The sequence below is a fragment of the Anas acuta genome, chromosome 12 (assembly GCF_963932015.1).
Source record: "Anas acuta chromosome 12, bAnaAcu1.1, whole genome shotgun sequence".
NCBI lineage: Eukaryota > Metazoa > Chordata > Aves > Anseriformes > Anatidae > Anas > Anas acuta.
In genome coordinates, this window is record NC_088990.1 from 11,872,043 (window position 1) to 11,889,967 (window position 17,925).

The following is a 17,925-nucleotide window of genomic DNA, read 5'->3' on the forward strand; positions in this document are numbered from 1 at the left end:
AACAGGCAGATTTTTTTTTTTCTTCCACAAAAGCTATTGGGCATTTTCCTCCTCCAAGCGAGATAAAATGGCAAAAACCCAGTTCTCTTCCTTTTCAGGTTGCTTTTAATGCCTGAACATGTACTCCCTCTGTACTTTCTGGAAGTCCTACATTTGTTCTAACGCGTGGAAATTCTGGCAGCCGCCTGGATCCTCCCTGGGCACCAGCAGCGAACTTTGCTCTTTCATTTCTCACCAGCGCGGTTTCGTGCCAGAACTGTGAACAGCCTTCCCTGAGATGTCAAAATGCCATCCTTCCTCTCAGACGAGCGAGCGTTTAAAATATCCTCCCTTTGCTCAACGATTCTAGGTGGTGTCAGAGCGTGCTACTTTGCACCAAGTGTAATTAAGTTCAGTTGTGGATTTTGTTGAGGTGCTCGCTGTGGTGTTGGAGGGTTCATCTTTTAGGGCTGGTTATAGGTGAAGGCATCGTGGTGAATACGTCAGGGAGGCCAATGTGTGTCCCTTGCCTCTGGGAGTCCTGGGGAGGACGAATCTGTTTCACCTGCATGGAAATCTGGAAGGTGTTTCTATTTAGCCTCCTGTCTGCAGAGCAGCTCCTGAGGTTTGTGGGGTTTTCTGTACACGCAGCCTTTTAGCACAGAATGGGGATTGTTCTCCTTGGCCAGGTTTGCCTGGGCTTTTGTTGCATAGTGCAGCGTGTAAGCAAACACCGAATTGTTCGGAGTGGAACAATGTTAATGAGGTCACTTCTGCATCGTGGCATGATAGATAACGTGCAGAATAATCTACCGGTTTAGTAATTTGATTTGCTGGCTATTATGTTGTTGCATGGCCGTAATTCTCCATAAGAACTGCCTTCCATATCCTCCTTAATCTCCACTCATTGCATTAGTGGCTTGAGTAGTTGCTGCTTTTTTTCTTTCTGCCAGCATTCGCTGTTTTTTTTCATGCATCCTTCTTATAGCTTTTCCTTAATTTCTAATAATGTTCAGCTTCTTCGCTTTCTCAGAACTTGCACAGCTCACTGTGTAATCTCTCCCTTGCGCTTTGCTTAGCAGAGTGTAAATGCATGACCAGGATGGCATTCCCTGTACTGCAAGGGCTGTAGTTAGGGTCTTTTTGTTCTGGTTTGCATCACGGTGCTGCCTAGATGCTCCAAGCACCATCGTGTTGACACTCGGAGGAGCTCACTTGCATCCTCCAAAACCTGAGAACAGAATTTCAGCACTCCAAAATGAGTGTAGCTGTGTGTGAGGACGGCCGTAAAAGCAGTGTGGATGTGCTCCACTGTGCCTTGGCACGTTGGCAGGTTGTCTGGGAGCTGTTTCTCTCTTGCCCCAGCTGTGGGACTGTCCTAAGCAGGAGCTCTGGCTGCAGCTGTTTGGCTATAGCTGTGTCTTCCACGGAGGCACTCGAGTGTTGGCACCTGAGCAGATGAGACACGTGGCTGGGGAAAGCTGTGCAGCTCTGCTACCATCACCTCCTCTTGGAAAACCATTCACTGCTGAGCACAAGCAGCTCAGAGCACTTCAATCGTGATGGCCAAAACCAAGTTCAGTTTCATGCCAGCATCTTCTCCCTTGTCTTTTTTTCCCCTTGTAGCCTGCTCATCTAGTGAGACAGGTCATCTCTGACAGGTGGAGACCATGATGGTCTTTGGCACTTCTCAGTTATACTCTGAGTATGTAACTGTGCAGATTCTGCTCTTACAGCACAAACAGACCAACCTGCATGCAAATGTAGCTTATGTGGTAGTGCTTGGGACATCTGGAGTGTGTGTGCACCAGTGTGTTGGGTTGTGCTCTGTATAGCTTCCCAAATGCTGGTGTGGCTGTGTGATGAGCTGGGCTGATCCAGCCTAGATGTATTTGTTTTGTTTTTGTCCAACTGTACTCGTTGCTTGGTTTTAACCCAAGTTGTTTCTCAGTTCAATTCTGGTATTGCCAGCATGAGAGAAGTGCCAGAGGGGCAGGAACAAGCAGCAGATGAGCTGGACTGGCTTCCTTCACCTGTAGATGCAGCTCAGCGTGGTTTTGCTACTTCAGCTTTGTGTACTCAGTAGGACACTACAGAAGTTGTTTATATTCTGCATGAGGTGAATGTCGTTTTGGAAAGTGGCCATGTTCTGCTGATCTATGAGAGTGATACTGGTGTTATTAAAAAATATATATATGATCTTCCCTGAAGATTTCCCCGTGCAGTGCTGCTCTTTGATATGCTCATACTCGACAGAAGCCTTACACCTGAAAAGGAAGCCCCACGTGGACTTGTGTAAGAAAAGCCTTCAGTGAGGTGTTACATGAAGAGGAGAAAAGGAGCCTGACGGGAAGTGTGGAAATGCCCCAGGAGGAGCATTGTCTTTTTAGCTGACAGAGGCTTCTTTGAAGCACAATGGATTCTTGCTGCTAGTTTTCGGATACTTTTTGGATGACATTTCACAACTTGCAGGTGTCTCGGATTGATAGCAGCGTGATACCAGCTCACTGCTAGGCTTTTTTGAGGTTTGAGTGCTGCACTGGACCAAACACTTGGTGAGGAAAGCCAGATGCCTTCCCCTGGGCAATTATGAACCATCGCTGCTACCATTGTAACTCTGGAGAAGGTCATGAAATTATCCATCTCTTGTACCATTAGCAATGTGTGATAGCAACGAAGGTGATATTTGTTGCTTTTTTGGTCTGTCTAGCTGCTCTGAGGTTGGAATTATTTGGAGACTTAACTTTGAAGAGGACCTTGATGATCAAAGGGAAAAATTAAACCGGGTATTTCACCCGATGTGCAGTCTCTTACTGCCGTGAGAACCCTTCTCACTTCCTAAGATTTTTAAGGGATGCCTGTGACTAAGCCCGCCTCGCTTTCCGTGCTGACAGTGCTCTGTGTCCTGTCCACAGGAGTGCCCAAAATGCCACGTCACCATCGAGAAGGACGGGGGCTGCAACCACATGGTCTGTCGGAACCAGAACTGCAAAGCTGAGTTCTGCTGGGTGTGTCTGGGCCCCTGGGAGCCCCATGGATCTGCCTGGTGAGTTCAGAAGCGTGGTGGGAAGGCGAGGCAGCCACGAGAGAACCTGCATCGAGTTTTGAATTGAACTCTGTGGCATCGGTGTCCCCGTTACAGGTACAACTGCAATCGTTACAACGAGGATGATGCAAAGGCAGCAAGGGATGCACAGGAGGTGAGTCCATAACCTTTGGCGGTGAGGGAGCTCAGCAGCTCTGTGCATGTTTTTAGGCTTTCTGTAAACCTGTAAACCAGCCGCGAGGAATTTCCTGGATTTGGGCACGAAGCCAAAAGACAGTTATGTTCACCAGCAGCTTTGGATTCTTGCCTTGCGCTGGGTGGGGGGAAGGTTCAAAATCACTTCAGTGCAGCGTAGAGAACTTGTTAACTCAGTTGTTATCTGTCATGCTGCCTTGCCTGTTTTATAGCAGCTCCTGCATGAAGTCGTCATAATGCTGTGGGTCTGAGACAGCAATCCCAACGCCCTTTGGAAAATGCTCTTCACTGCAAAGTTCTTAATGCTAATCCCGAGGAGTTTAAACACAGCAGACCTTTCGAATGTAAATAGAGTAGACTTCAGTTGTTCCAATACCTATACTTGGAGGCCTGACAGAAGTAGAAATTGGGAGTGAAGCTGCAGCTACCTTGAACTGCTTTGTGAATATGGCTAGCAGAGCCAAAGTCTCTTTTAATGGGGAGGGATTGCATGCTGTGTGCTGCAGCTTGCAGAAATCCATTTCCTGCATCTCTGTCAAAGTACCGTTACAGCCAAGAACCAAAGTATTTCCTGCAGCCCCTCCTCCTGCAGATCGGGATGACTTTGGCTGGCGTGTGCTACCTTTGTACATCCACTCTGCAAGTTTAACCATGCCCATGTTGTCCTTGTTTTCAGCTGATCTGTCAGTGAGAAGAAAATAAGATTAATGGCTGTGTATTGAGTCATCTTGGTTCTCTTGTACTACTTAGCACATCGCGTCTTTCCCCTGCTCTGTAATCGACATGCCTAGGCAACCTAAGGTTGCCCTCTTAACACAAGCACAATAATTGTTTAATTAGAATTCTTTATTAGCCAAAAAAGGAAAATCTGCTCCTGGCTGTCTGTTATGACACTGGAAGCATTTAGGTCCTTGTAACTTGAGAGGGGAGGCTGAAATTAAAACAAAAAAACTTTAGGCTTCAGCAATGTGATTTCAATTACTTTCAAGGTTGGGAGTGAGGATGCTGCAGCTGTGCTAGGAAGTCCCCTGCATGACAGGGAGCTGCAGAGGGTCTGGCCTCTCCTCTGTGCACAATGTCAGGGTTAACAGTGCCGCACAAAGTGGCGCCGTCTGAATCTGGCCAACGTGTGAGGAGAGGAAACACCTTTGGAAAGGAAGCTCATTCTCAGGGTCAGGAAGAGCTTTGTGAAGGGCTTACTTCTCTTGCAGCCATTACTTTGTTTTAACTATTTGTTCTCTTTTTCCCTAATGGGAATTAACACAGCGATCCAGAGCAGCCCTGCAGAGGTACCTATTCTACTGCAACCGCTATATGAACCACATGCAGAGCCTGCGCTTTGAGCACAAGCTCTATGCTCAGGTGAAGCAGAAAATGGAGGAGATGCAGCAGCACAACATGTCGTGGATCGAGGTGCAGTTCCTGAAGAAAGCAGTCGACGTCCTCTGCCAGTGTCGTGCCACACTCATGTACACTTACGTCTTTGCCTTCTACCTCAAAAAGAATAATCAGTCCATTATCTTTGAGGTAGGAGAAAACATGATTGTCAGGAGTTCAGATCACAAAGATAAGTGGCATAGGGGTGTAGTGCTTGGAGAAGCTGTTGTCCCCCAGTTGTACAGAAGTGAGTCATTCTAAATATTGTTGTCTGTAAATGCCCTGCTAGGCGTTTTGTAGATCCTCTGCTGGAGGATGAAATATTGCTACTTGTTGCTGCACTCTGAGGAGAAAAAAAAAAAAAGGATTGGGGTTCTGGCTTGAACTGGCAAAAGAATGCATTAAACTTAACGCCAGTGTTCTGCCTTTCCCTGGTGCTGACTTTTTTGCAAGGGCACTACCATTAAAATTGCTCTTGACAACCTACACAGTCTTTTTCACCCGTGAAGCTGTATTGGCTGTTTAAGGTTTACAGCAATCCTTCACTGGTCTATGTGCAGAACTTAAGCATAAGGCTTCTGGGCTGTGTGGTCAGGGTGCACCGAACTACTGAACAGTAGTCAAAGCTGTATGTACCAGGAGTCAGTACAGCTGTGCCAATGCTGGGGGGGGGGGGGAAATAAACTTAAGGGCATAATGGGAGACCATTTGGCTTGTACTGCAATGTAGTAGTAAGGAAAAGATTCCTTAGACTTGCCAGGATATTGCAGATCGAGGGAGGAATAGGGCTTGCTGGGAGATGTAACGGTTCTCTTCTGATCAAATGAAATTTCTGCTTTTTCAGTCACAGTGCTCAGAGCAGGTTACTGCAGTGTTACATGGTTTATATCTCACCCTGTTCTTTTTTTTTTACTTTGGTTGGATTGACAGAAAAATCTTCCCTTCCATCTAAAAACACTTTTTTTTTGTCTTTGCAGAATAACCAAGCAGACTTAGAGAATGCTACAGAGGTGCTTTCTGGGTACCTTGAGCGAGATATCTCCCAAGATTCGCTGCAAGACATAAAGCAGAAAGTACAGGATAAGTACAGGTTTGTTTCTGAAAAATCCTCGTATCTCAAAGCTGCTCTAGCACCTGTAATGCCATCTCCTGTGGTGGGTAGCAGCATGTATTTGCCAAGTTACTGTTTTCTCCAGAGTCATGTCCCTGGGAAGCTGTTTGCTGTTGGCCCTCTGCCATACATTGTGATCATCAGCCTGTCCCTGGGCATCTCAGAACAGCAGTGTCCTGTGCCAGAGCCTGAAATTGCTGGCAGTGAAGCCCTCGTGCAGGGGGCTTCACAGCTGCTGGCAGCGTGTTTTTGTGCCCCTGATGGGACCAGCCCTCAGGGGAGGTGGCTCCTAGCTCTTCTTTGCATCTGCTCTGCTGAGCAGTAGCTAGAAGGTTCAAGCCCTGAACAGAAAAATCTTGTGACCAAAAGCAAAGGCTCTTCATGCGCTACAGAGAAGGAGCACTGGGGAGTGGCCAGGACCTGCCAAAGGAAAACAAGGAGTGACTTTGTTGTTCCCAACCAACAACTTTGGCCTAGGTTGCATTGCCATAAGAAAGCAGACAGCTCTTCTCATTGTCTTGCTTGCACAGTGTGTCCCCCGAGCAAAAAGTGGGTGCAGAAAAGCTGTACTGAAGAAGAAGGAGAGAGTAACCTCTTCAGCCCTGAAAGGGAGCAGAAGTGGGGCCCAGGTGACAGAAATGCCAGTGCTTTTTACGGTCCCTGGGGAATCGCTTCTGCACAGTGGAAAATTTCAAAGCTGTAAATGTGGATGAGTCACAGGATTATGGCTTGCATTTTTTTGAGGCATTTTGCCAAAGTCGCTAAACTTGTCGTGTCTAGGTTGGGGGTAAAAAAAAAAAAATGCCCAAGTAGGGTAAGCTTTAGTGATTAAGGAATGCTGGGGAGTGGAAGAAGCAGCCATTAACTCACAGTGGGCCTGTGGCCAATTTTGCCAAAGGGTCTGGCAGCAGGGCTGGGACTGGACAAGGCTTTCAGACTTCCTCTTTGGATAAGTTTTGTAACTTAGCCTTTAAAATGGCCGCTAAGTTGGTATCTCAGCTCAAGCAGCTGTTTGCTTTGTTTCTGTGAAACTGGATGCCCTTCTAGGGATGGCTACAGCTATCCAGAAGAAATTAAAAATTGTATAGCTTGAATTGCCTGACAACATATATCCTCAGTCTGCCTTCAAGTTTCTGGGAAAACAGTATGCATCTGTCAAGCCTGTGCAGGTCCCTAATTAACTAGTTCAGTCATGTCTTAATCATGTCCTGCGCAGTGCTCTTTGTGTACATGTTACAGTGATGCAAGATTGAGACCAAGGATGTTATCAAGGTGGTCAGATGGGGTTTAAAAGACTGGGAAACTGATTTCCTAGCTTGCAAAGATATTTCTAGAAAAGAGAATTGACCCTCTCATCGACAACAAAATAACTGAAGTTGGGAAAGCAGTAATCGTGCATGTTCTTTATTGCATGCTTTGTAAAAATCAGTGGGACTTGGTGTACGAGGACGTGTGTTGCAACAGCTGATGGCAGGGAGAAGAGCCAGAACAGTTTTATTCAGATAAATCTGTTGATCTGATCTGATACTGAATGCTAACAGTATTAGGGCATTAAACATTTGAGTTCAGGCTGCTATGATGTACTTGCACTCCTGCCTACGTGTTGGCATGTGCTATGCTTGGATAGCTTTCTGTTAGGGTCTCCTGCAGTGTGTTGGGGGGCTCCTCCTGTGCCTCTGCTGGGCAGCTCCTTTTAGTGAGCAGAGGGACATGCTCCACTGGAAGGGGTTTAGTCCAGAATTGCCTGCTGCTTATTTATAATTTGCTTTTGGAACCTGAATACTTTAAACGTTTCTCTGCTTTTATCTTTTTAGTTGGCTAACGCACCTGAAATGAACATGGCATCTTTTGATATGTTCCTATGATATCCCTTTTCCTCACTATCATTGATCCTGGTAGGACTGTACCTAACTCTGGGATCAGCTTTATTTGCAGCTTTGTCAGTTTAAGTGTGTAGGTGGGAAGACCTTGCAGGGCATAGCGCCCCTCTAAGGCGCAGGAGCTGTGGGGTGAGACCTGCCCTCCAGCCAGGCCAGTGCCCTTTTTGTAGTCATCTCTCAATGCTCTGCCACTTTCATCTCTACAGGGATTTTGGAGGGGAATAAAACAGGGTCAGCATTCCAGGGTTTTGCCCAGCTAGCTCCTGGAATTGTGTATATACAGCTCAGTGAGCAGGCATCAGCACACCTTTGAGGAGAGTTCCCTCCTGTTGCAGGTGTCACCACTAACCTGTGCTCTAGCTTCTGCAAATTGCAGCCACCCCTTCCTCATTTTTCAGTTATCAAAGCAGATTTCTCAGTTCTAGGGGCTTTGGGGATACTTTTGCACAGGAAACTATAAATTTGCATGGTTTTCCACCTAGGGACCTGAAGTGAGTGACTGGAGTAGCTGAAGTCTTAATTAGTGCTGTTAACTGGCTACAGATACAAAGCCCTTCTCTGGGGATCTCCCCTTTGGAAGCAAGGCTTAATGTAGGTTTGCATTACTCAATGCCTGGGATGAGCTGTGCCTCCTAACCTGTCTTTTCTGTGCTGTCCCCCTTTGCTGCAGATACTGCGAGAGTCGACGAAGGGTTTTGTTGCAGCACGTGCATGAAGGCTACGAGAAGGACCTGTGGGAGTACATTGAGGACTGAGACTGGCCCCGCATAAAACGAACTCTGAAACCTTTACCATCTAGAGTGCTCATGTGATAAAAATAAAAACACACACAAGGCACTACGCCTGTTACACCGCTGGTCTGTAGTACCGGGATTCTGTTTTGTTAACAGAAAATTTAAGTAAATTATATTGTAATAAAAAAGGTAGATAAACCATTGTACAACAGTATTCTAGGCGGCCAATAAGAGTGTGACAGACGCACTAAAAAAAAAAAACCCTCCAACTTTAACTTGTAACGTAGCTTCATTCTCCAAGCCGACTCCTTTTTCTTTTCTATCTTTCTTTTCCTGTGTGTAGTACAGATGAAATTTAAACCAATTTCTTGACACTGCTTTTCATGTCCAAACCAGCCATTTTGATGTACTTTGGTAAGGGGGGATGTCTCTCCCGCCCCCCTCCTCCTCTCTGCCACCCAAGTACACGGATGAATGTCGATTTGGCTCCTTGTAAAGGTGATTCTTGGGGAGGGGAGGAGGGGGGTACACAGCAAGGAAAAAAAATTTGTATATGACTTTTAAAACAAAAAGAGGACAACACAGTATTTTTCAAAGTTGTATATAGCGCATATGCATGGACAAAGAGCAAGCGTGGCACGTGTTTGCATAATGTTTAATTACAAAAAAATATTTATTCTTTAAAAATCTTCAAGATTATGTCTATTTGCTGTGCATTTTCTTTCAGTTTGATTTTTTTTTTTGTTTTGTTCTGTTTTCCCTGTGATGGGGTGGGGGAAGCGTGTGCTGGTGTAGTGACTTTTTTTGAAGGCTTTAACCAGAGAAGTGGGGTTTCTCCTCTTCCTGCAGTTCCTTTACAGCCGTGGCCTCTGTGGTTTTGTGTGTACCTATTGCTGGCGACGGACCCGTCCCCTCACGCTCAGCTCCTGACACTCGGTAACCCGGTGTGCACCGCATTAGTGACGAATGTACATTGTGGTTCAGGATGCTTTGCCTTTTTTTCCTTTTTTTTTTTCTCTCCCCACATTGGTACTGCTTGGCCTGCCCAAATCAGACTCAGCTGTTCCCATCCATGCACGCAGGACACGCACTCTGAACCTGGAGGAAGTGTGTGTATGTGTGTGGTTAGAGTTGTTTTTTTTTTTGTTTTTTTTTTTTAATTTTCCTTAGTTCTGAGGCAGGAAATGGAGGGGTATGTTGCACCACTTCTCAAAAGATTCTTGCAAGATTTCGGCTGTGGATCTCCTCTCCCTCCCCCTTTCATCTGTCAAATGGAGCGTTCCTTGCTGTTAAGTTTCACTTACATTATAACGAGTCGTAACATTGAAAAGGAAAGATGATGGAATTGTCTTTGTGTTTGTTTTGGGCTCGATTACTGGGCATACTGTCCTGGCAAATATTTAACACTCCATCTAGTGCAGTAGAAATTGAAATCAGTGGGGGTATTTTTCAATTAAAAGGGGAAAGAACTAATGAGTTAGCTACTGAGTCCATTTTTATGATTTCTGTAACAAGAGCTATGTTAAAGTAAACAATTGGTGGTGGTTTTATTAAATTTACTCCTGTATAGGAACTCCTCCTGTGGTATTTTTCGCCAGGCTAGTGTCCTATGAGCTCTGCCAGCCTCGAGGGGGAAAAATGGCAAAGGGGCAGCTCGCAGGCAGGGTGATGATGTGAAATGCAGTCACTTTATTTTATTTACTCCCTGTGGATGTGGATGCCGATACCTGCACCTCACAGCTTTCCTGCTGCAACTCGAGTGCTGGCGGGTGAGGGGTGGGACGATGCAGACGTGTTTGTGCCTACCACCATGGCAGTGGCTACTTGGGCTTCAACTATTCAAAATACATATTAAAATGCCTCCGTAAAATGTCTGCTCCGGGAGCAGTGTGGTTTGAGCGAGGCTGAGCCTTCACCCTTGAATTTTACTCAGCATTTCCCAAACCGTGTACCCCAGCCCCAGGGCTTCTGCTCCTGAAGAGAAACCCCAGCTGTTGTTTGATCCGAATCCCAATCAGGAGCCGGTCACGTCTTTTAAATACTTTTTAAAGCCGGGGGCGGGCAGGGCGACGCGTTTATAACAACCAGCGACCCCTTTCTAGGAGGGGCTCCCCTCAGGAGCCGCGAGCCCCCCTCAGCCCGCGGGCGGGAGCCGGCTCCATCCCCGCCGCCTTCCCGTCGGGCTCCGCGCGGCGCCGCTGCCGCCATGGCGGGCCCGGCGCCGGAACTGGGCCGCGCCGTAACCCCGGCAACGGCGCCGCCCGCCCGCCGCCGCCATGGCGGAGCCGCAGGCCCGGCCGGTGAGGGGCTGAGGGGGGGGTGGGTGGGGGAGCGGCCCGGGCTTAAAAAAAACACCGAATTTAAGGGGGTGAGGGGGTGGGAGGACGCCTCCCGGCGCTTCTTGAGGCGATTTTAAGGGGTTTTAGGCGTTCCGTGAGGGAAATGATGGCGGGATTGGCTTAAATCTCGCTCTCAGGGGGGTGGGGAGGTGTTGACAGGGCAGGGGGAGGGGGAAATGAGGTGGTTTGTGGGGCCGGCCGCTGCCACATGGGGTGGCCAAACGAGGGGTGTTTGAGGAGGTGGGAGGCGAGGAACGGGAGAAGCCACTGAGCGGCACTCGAGGGGTGATGTGTTGGTTAAAAAAACACTGAAAATATATCAAAAAGAAGCTCTCTGCACTCATTACTGCTGCTTGGGAAGAAAATCTTGGGGATAGGTAGCTCTGCGAAAGGACCGACGCTACGCTTCCCATTGACAACCAGAAAAGTGACTAAATATTAAAAATTAAGAAACGAAGCTGGCCAGAGCCAGAAAACTAGACCTAAAAATGTTCCCAAAGCACTGAAAGGAACAAATAGGTAGGCTGAAACTCCACCCTAACAAAATAAAGTGTTAAGGTGGGACAGGCCTGTAAAATCCTGTAAGAAGAGGAACGAGGACTGTCTGAGGACTGTTACCTGTGAGCCTTGGAAGGCAAAAATGAAAATATTTCCCCTGGGTGATCCTGGGTAACTTCTGTGAGTGCTCGATTTTGATGTACAGTAAGAAAAATTCCCCACTGGGTTTATTTCCACAGGCTGTGAGCTGTGGGCAGTGTGTGTGGGGTGAGGTTTGCTGCCCTGTGTGGCACGGTGTCGCTGTGCTCCCAAAGCAATTGGGGCAGGGGTCTGCCCTCAGTGTGCCTTTGGTTTTGCCCCTATGTTCTGGAGCATGCACTTGTTTTCCCTAAAAGACTGCATTTTCACGAAGAGTGATTAAACCTCTCCTCAAGAGAACCTCAAGGACTGGTTAGCAGCCTGCAGGCCTGTGGAGAATGCCCCTGCTGGGAAGAAGGCATTTGACTTTCTCTCCTCTTGCTCTGGGTGACTTCCACGTTGTCATTTCTCGACCAAGAAAAGGCAGAATGCTGGGTGTTTAATTAGGTCACCTTGGCCCTAAATAAATCCTTTAAAGATGACCCCAAAACGCTTTAAGATGCACTGTGAAACTTACCTTTCTCTGGAGTGAGCTCCTCTCAGGTGTGGTCTGAGCCTGCACAGCCTTGTGCCTCTCATGTAGGTCAGTACAGAGGCTGTCTGTGATTTTCCTTCACTTCTCAGAACCACTTCGTTCAAATGAATTTTATAAATGTTTATAACAAACTTCTAAAATTTTGCCTTGTGATCTCCAAGTAGCGTCTTAAATGCTTGAGTTTTTTTTTTAATGTAAACACATGCAATGTGATCACTTTTTGGAATCCTAATCAATAGCAGTGAACCTACAAAAACTGAACGATCTGTAAGACAAACAGGTTTATTTAATCTAACAGTGAATGGAAATCTCAAATGAGCTATGGCTAGGGGAGATTAGTGCTTGGCAGGGCAGAGTTTGTCTAGCAGCAGCGATGCTATTTTTGTGCACTCTTTTGGGGTTTGCCGGTTGTCCTTTCTGATTATTTTGTGGAATGTGTCTTCAAGAAACCTTGCCTGGTGTATTTAATACTTCTCTTTTCTGTCTTTCTAGGTTTCTACATTGCTAGTGGCTAGAGAGCCTCCAAAACCCCATCCTAAAAGAGGTTTGTTTAAAGATATGATTGTGTTTCTTGGCAGGTTGATATTAAGATTTCTTCATAGTGTGTGCAGCTGTCTAGTAAGAAAGAAATGTCCACTGGGAAAAGACGAGGCTTTCCAGACTGCAAGCTGCTGAGTACTTTTTTTGTAGGGTCTATGTCAGCACTAGCTCAGTGCTTTTGCTGGCTAACTGATTGTACCTACAGGCTGCATCTTATAATCTAACGGACTTTATTTTAGTGGTTACATACTTCTTGGCTTGCTAATGAGTTGATATTCATCTACCTTCTTAAATAATATGAGTGTTTTTGTCCTTTTTGGTTGTGTGTATACTTGCATTCTTCAGAATAATGTTTTGCTTTAAAAATGATCTTGGGAAACAAACATCATGTCTCGTCGATTTTTTGACATCACATTTTCTACATTTTGAAGTAAAAGCATGTGCAACTGGGATCAAACCAGTCAGGTTGTAACTGTTTTAACTCTAGATTTGTTTTTTCTTTGTTATATACCAAAATGGGTGTTAAGTCTCCAAGTATTTCTGAAATCTTGATTGAATCTGAACTAGATCAGTGGCATTTTGAGTTATTGAAATATTGAAATATTTGACTAAATCCTGATATTTTGTAAAGGGTCTTGTAAAGCCTGCAGTGCAGCTTGGTGGTGCAGCCGCTCCTTCCCCCTCTCCCCTAAATCTTGCGGGGTGACTTGCCCCAGTGCCCTCTGTTTCCTTCTCTGCAGTTCTCAGCTGTGCCCACGTTCCCCATACGGATCTGTTCATTGTAGAGACCTGCATACCTGTGAGGTTTGGTTCTCTGCGTTTCCCTTACTCAAGCACCCCCAGGGCCCCATCAGCTCAGGTGATGATGAGGAGTGAGCTCTGCGGTGTTGCCAGAAGCCCAACATACTGACAGCACAAGTCGGAAGCAGTCCCCCTTTTCCTTTGCTGTTTAGTTCAGGGACGCTCAGGTAGGGAGCACTGCAGTTTGGCCTTTTTCTACCTGAATGTGTGGTGTTCCTGTCAGAGCATGCTTTGGGAGAAAGTATTCCATGTTTCTGTATCCCTCGTGATGGAGAATGCCCCGGTGGTAATGCTGGCATTAAAAAGAAGCTTGTTTGGCAACTGGGCATTGTGTTTTCTGCCTAAAGGTGAAGTTCTTTGTCTTGCATGTAGGCACAGTGCTATAACTGGCCCTGGGAAGCTGGAAAAGCCTCTTTGCCTTTTTTTGGGGGAGGCCAGGCTAACCTCACCTAGCCCTGTATCCACCTACTGTTGTTGCCTTGGACAAGTGTGAGCCTCTGGTATGTTGCCTGGAGCTAAGACAAGGTTGCTACTGCTGCTGGCCAGTATGCAAGTAAAAATAAATCTAGAACTTTTATTTCCACCTGCAACTCTTTGGGGGCAGGGATGGCTGTCACTTCACAACAGTTAGTATGGCTTCCATGGAGGCACTGCTTGGTTCATCTCCATCCAGTTCTGTAAAGATTGTGACTGATTCCTTCATCTTCAGGAACCTCACCTTGTTCTGCCTTCTCATGCAAGCCACATCTATGATATTTTCCCTGACCCTGGGAGGCTGCGTCTGCTGCCTGTTTTTTCAGGACAGCATCCCCTTCAGCTCTCTAAATAAGACAGCTGCAAAGGGATCAGGCGGATGGTGTTTGCCGAGAGATGGACTATCACTCCGTGGCTCTTTCCTGGCGGGCTGAGGTCTATTAAATCAACTCTGCATAATTCACGAGCGAACGGAATAGCTGAGCAAGAAAGATGGGGCCGTCAACCTTACGAACGAGCCGTGGAGGTGTGCTGGGTAGAAGCTGCCGTGCCTCTGTCAGCTTGCTTGTTAAACTGTCAGTCGCGAGCCTTCCTGCTTTTAAGTGCGCGCAATTTAATATTGATTGTTTGGGGGAGCGAACGGAGGCAGTTGTGACTTTCTTAATGGGACCGCTTTTGTGGATCCTGCCTGCCGTTTGATCAAGAGGCTGATCGACAGCCTCGAAACCGAGCCGGGCGCTTCTTTAAGAAGGGCCACCAACACTCCTTCAGGTTTTCAGGCTGCACGGAAGAATTGCTTTGCGTCCGTCACCACCCGATATTCCTTCTGCCTCCTTGATTTGGCATGGGTGTTTGCACAGCTATCTGCCAGAGGGGAAAATTGTAAATGAAATCCAACTGTTGGTGCCCCTGGGTCTCCCTTGTACGACTCTTGAGTCAAAATGAGCTAGCATGAAGACAAAAAGTCTAGCCTGTGACTTGTGTAGTTATGTCTGGGTCTCGAGGTAAAGTGGGGCACCTCCAGTACCTGGCTCACCACAGGAAGTTCTTAAATGCTTTGGAAGCCTTTGCCATTTAATATTTGACTCTGTTGCCTTCCATACAGTGGGTAAAAGCTGATTTAAGCCTCCTGTTAATCTCTAGGAAATGAGGGCGGCTGCAAGATTTGTTATAGGGTGTGATGTAACTGTCCTGTGTGAGTATGATGCTGTGGATATGTTAGAGAGGAGAGGAAAAAATGAAAGTGATGTTGTATATTCTTCTGGGGACTTTGGCAGGGAAGAGTAGCATCTCTTACCTGTGACAGATTTTTTTTAAACAGGATTTTTTCTAGAATTTCTTAATGAAGTTTCTGTCCCTATGTAGTTTGGCTAAGGAGAGTTTTAGTAAACTTTAAGGAGCCAAGCAAATCTGCTTGGTGTGTTTGTGTAGAAGAGCACTGCTAAAGTTATCTTAAACTGACATTTTTTAAGCACTGAATGGTAACTTTCTATTGCAGCAATCTGCCTTTATTATCTGCATTGCATTTTCAGGTGGGAGGTGAGAAAAACATTAGAATTAGTGCAAGCAGGTCGATGAGATATGAGACTGCGTGATGCAATAGCATAGGGCCTTCTACAGGGGGTTTGGTGTGGATAAAATTTGTCCCTGAACAGAGCGTGTATTATAATAACTAAATAATGTCGTTGCACGCAGATGTAGTAGACTATGACCAAGTCATCACTGAATCCTAACTGAAGTCATCGCAGTGGCTGGGTTCAGCTTGCCCGTGTTTGTCCTGGGCAGATGTAAGACATTAAATGGATGGTTCTGAAAATGTTGTCTCAGATTTGCAAAAAGTAATTTGAATGAGAAGCTACAAACGTGGATTTGTTGCTCAGCCAGAAGGAACGCCGCACTTTCAGTCTGAATTGTGCAGAGGGGAACACGTCGAGTGCTGTCGAACTGCACAGCTGGAGGGTCCAGTGACTTCGCCTTGCTGCTGCCTGGTGCTTCTCACAGGGATGCTCCCTGTCCTGGGAGACAACTTAAAATGGAAAGTTGGAAGCAGTGTTTTGCACCCTGGCTGTTAAACAAGGCTAACTGTGAGATAAGAGGCAGAAATTGCTCTTCAATTAGCAGCTGTCGGGGCTGATGAGTCGATCAGGTGGCTGCGAAAGCCCAAGGGGTTTGGAGTGAAGAGAGCCCCTCCTGCAGGAAGGTCAGCCCAAAGGGAGAGCAGTGAGCATCCGCCAAGCGTGTAGGGGGTCTGCAGCAGGCTGTGGTGCTGCTGGGGAAAGGCACTGCAGCAATCAGGGTCGAAACCTCTGAACATAGCAATCTAAATTAAAGGGGGTGGCGGACGGCAAGCCCCACCGAGTATCTTGTAGCTGCGCTTGCTGACAAGCATTATTCAGTAACTGACACGTTAGTAGCTAAAACCGTTCATTATTTTGTCCTTTACCCCCCGTGGGGAGAGCTCCTCTGAAAATCAATTCCCTTTGTTGCTACATCAAGATCCATAACTCTCCCTGTGTTGATATTTTCTCCCCAAGCAATTGGTGGTGGAATAAAGGAAGCTCTGTTCCTTGAAGCAACGTAGAGTTAATATCTGCCTGCTGAGATGGGGTTTTAATCTCCCTGCTGCATTTTAAATTAATCAGATATTTCCCCAAATGCTGAACTGGTTTTGAATTGAGCTCGACTGTCTCCCAGCTCTCCACTCCTTTTGCCACGCAGGCCAGTCAAGTCATTTTATGGTAACTGATAGTGCCGCAGCAGAGAAAGTCAACAATACAAGCTGGGAAAAGAGCTTTTATGGAACTTGAATTTATTTCCCTTTGTCATGAAAAATATTATTTAGAAAGCAAGTTCTGGGCTCTCGTGTTAGTCTAATAACAGTTCAGAGGTTAATGGATTTGCATTTGGATTTCTACACAAATATTAGACCCCAGCTTTTGCAGAGATACAGTGATGGATTTTTAATAACAGGATAGAATCCTAAAATCCTAAATCCTAAAAAAAACCCCTAACATATTAAATACACTGTAGAAAAATAAAGTGGAATACACTTGAGTTACTGGAAAAACGTGGGCCAGAAGCCCTTAAGACTGTGAAGAAGGCGATTCTGAATTGTTACCAACCCTGCTACGCGTACCCAAGGATGGGGCAGGTTGATAATATTCAAAGAGAAAATCTCCCACTTGAGAATTGCAAAAGGATTAGCAAGGATTAAGTGTTCTCCCCAGTCCGGGGCATTAGGATATTTTTTGGATCCATTGTAGGTATGATTTTTCTAATGTTTATAGCAAAGGAATTCTGTTTTGGATTAGCTGTGACCTTTGGCAAAGTGCTTCAGCTTTGTTTTTTAACATTTATCAAAGAGAAGATTGGTCTAACGTTCAGTGACAGCGTTTGGATGCTGCAGGTTTTCAGTTAACAAAACATTTGGAGACGTTCAGTGAAAAATATTACATAAATGTAATATACTGCAGAGTACTACTTGACCTGTTTGAGTGCTGCTAAAGATAGTACTGAAGGGTGCAGGCAAGATGTACGAGCGTACCAGAAGGGAGAAATGTTGTGTTCCCTGCTCAGCTCTGCCCGCAGGGTGATTTAACACACTCATCGCTTCACATCAGAGCACTTCTGTAAAATCAGCCAGGTGTCTGGCTGTTTTCTGCCTGCTTCAAGGCTTGTGAGTCTTCATCTGATTTTTTTTTTTTTTTTTGGTGGTTTCCACTTCTGTCTGGTATAATTACAGCTGAACTAGCCAATATGGCTTGTAAGGCCAGTGTGGGCCACCGAAGGGGAGGAAACAAAGTTCCCTCTGGTTTAATAGCACTCTGCTTCGCAGAGACAAAATAAGATACTGACCCAAACAGCTGATGAGACAGGTTTAGCCGTGGTGAACACACAAGTGCTCAGTGTCACTTTGTACGTAATAGCAAAGTTTGGTGTAGACCTGGCTATTACAGCCAAACTAGACACCAGAAGTGGGGAAGCATATAATGTGAGCAGATGTTTTAAAGCAGTGGTTGTGTCCTGTTTTTAAACTCTGCAGTAAGGAGGGTGTTCTTCTTTGTGGCTCAAAGCTTCTCAAAACTCTTTTACCACGCAGAAACCTGGGTTTTGGATAGATGACAAAGCCCCAGTGTTTTGCATCTTACCGAAGTAGTTTCTTTTGCTTAATTGAATTTTGAAACATTCTCAAGTGCCGAGTATTATTCTTGTCTAGTTATTCCTGTCCCCATCAATATTTAGCTCAAATACTGATCGTGCTGTCCTTTTCACGTAGGT

General features: G+C 46.1%; 2 protein-coding genes across 3 annotated transcripts in view; both read left to right on the forward strand.

The window, feature by feature from the left end:
- Positions 1–9,889, forward strand: part of ARIH1 (ariadne RBR E3 ubiquitin protein ligase 1) — a 55,161-nt gene extending 45,272 nt beyond the window's left edge. The window contains exons 10-14 of the mRNA XM_068696475.1: positions 2,895–3,025; positions 3,122–3,179; positions 4,487–4,747; positions 5,575–5,687; positions 8,259–9,889. Coding sequence (XP_068552576.1) covers positions 2,895–3,025; positions 3,122–3,179; positions 4,487–4,747; positions 5,575–5,687; positions 8,259–8,343 — 648 coding nt within the window. The 3' untranslated portion in view covers positions 8,344–9,889. The remainder of the gene's footprint in view (positions 1–2,894; positions 3,026–3,121; positions 3,180–4,486; positions 4,748–5,574; positions 5,688–8,258) is intronic.
- A 612-nt stretch (positions 9,890–10,501) lies between these two features.
- The window catches only part of BBS4 (Bardet-Biedl syndrome 4), a 39,993-nt gene continuing 32,569 nt past the window's right edge, over positions 10,502–17,925 (forward strand). Inside the window, exons 1-2 of one of the 2 annotated variants that reach the window (XM_068696491.1) lie at positions 10,502–10,622; positions 12,325–12,376. In XM_068696491.1, coding sequence (XP_068552592.1) covers positions 10,599–10,622; positions 12,325–12,376 — 76 coding nt within the window. In that variant the 5' untranslated portion in view covers positions 10,502–10,598. The remainder of the gene's footprint in view (positions 10,623–12,324; positions 12,377–17,925) is intronic. The other variant, XM_068696492.1, reaches the window with a different exon arrangement.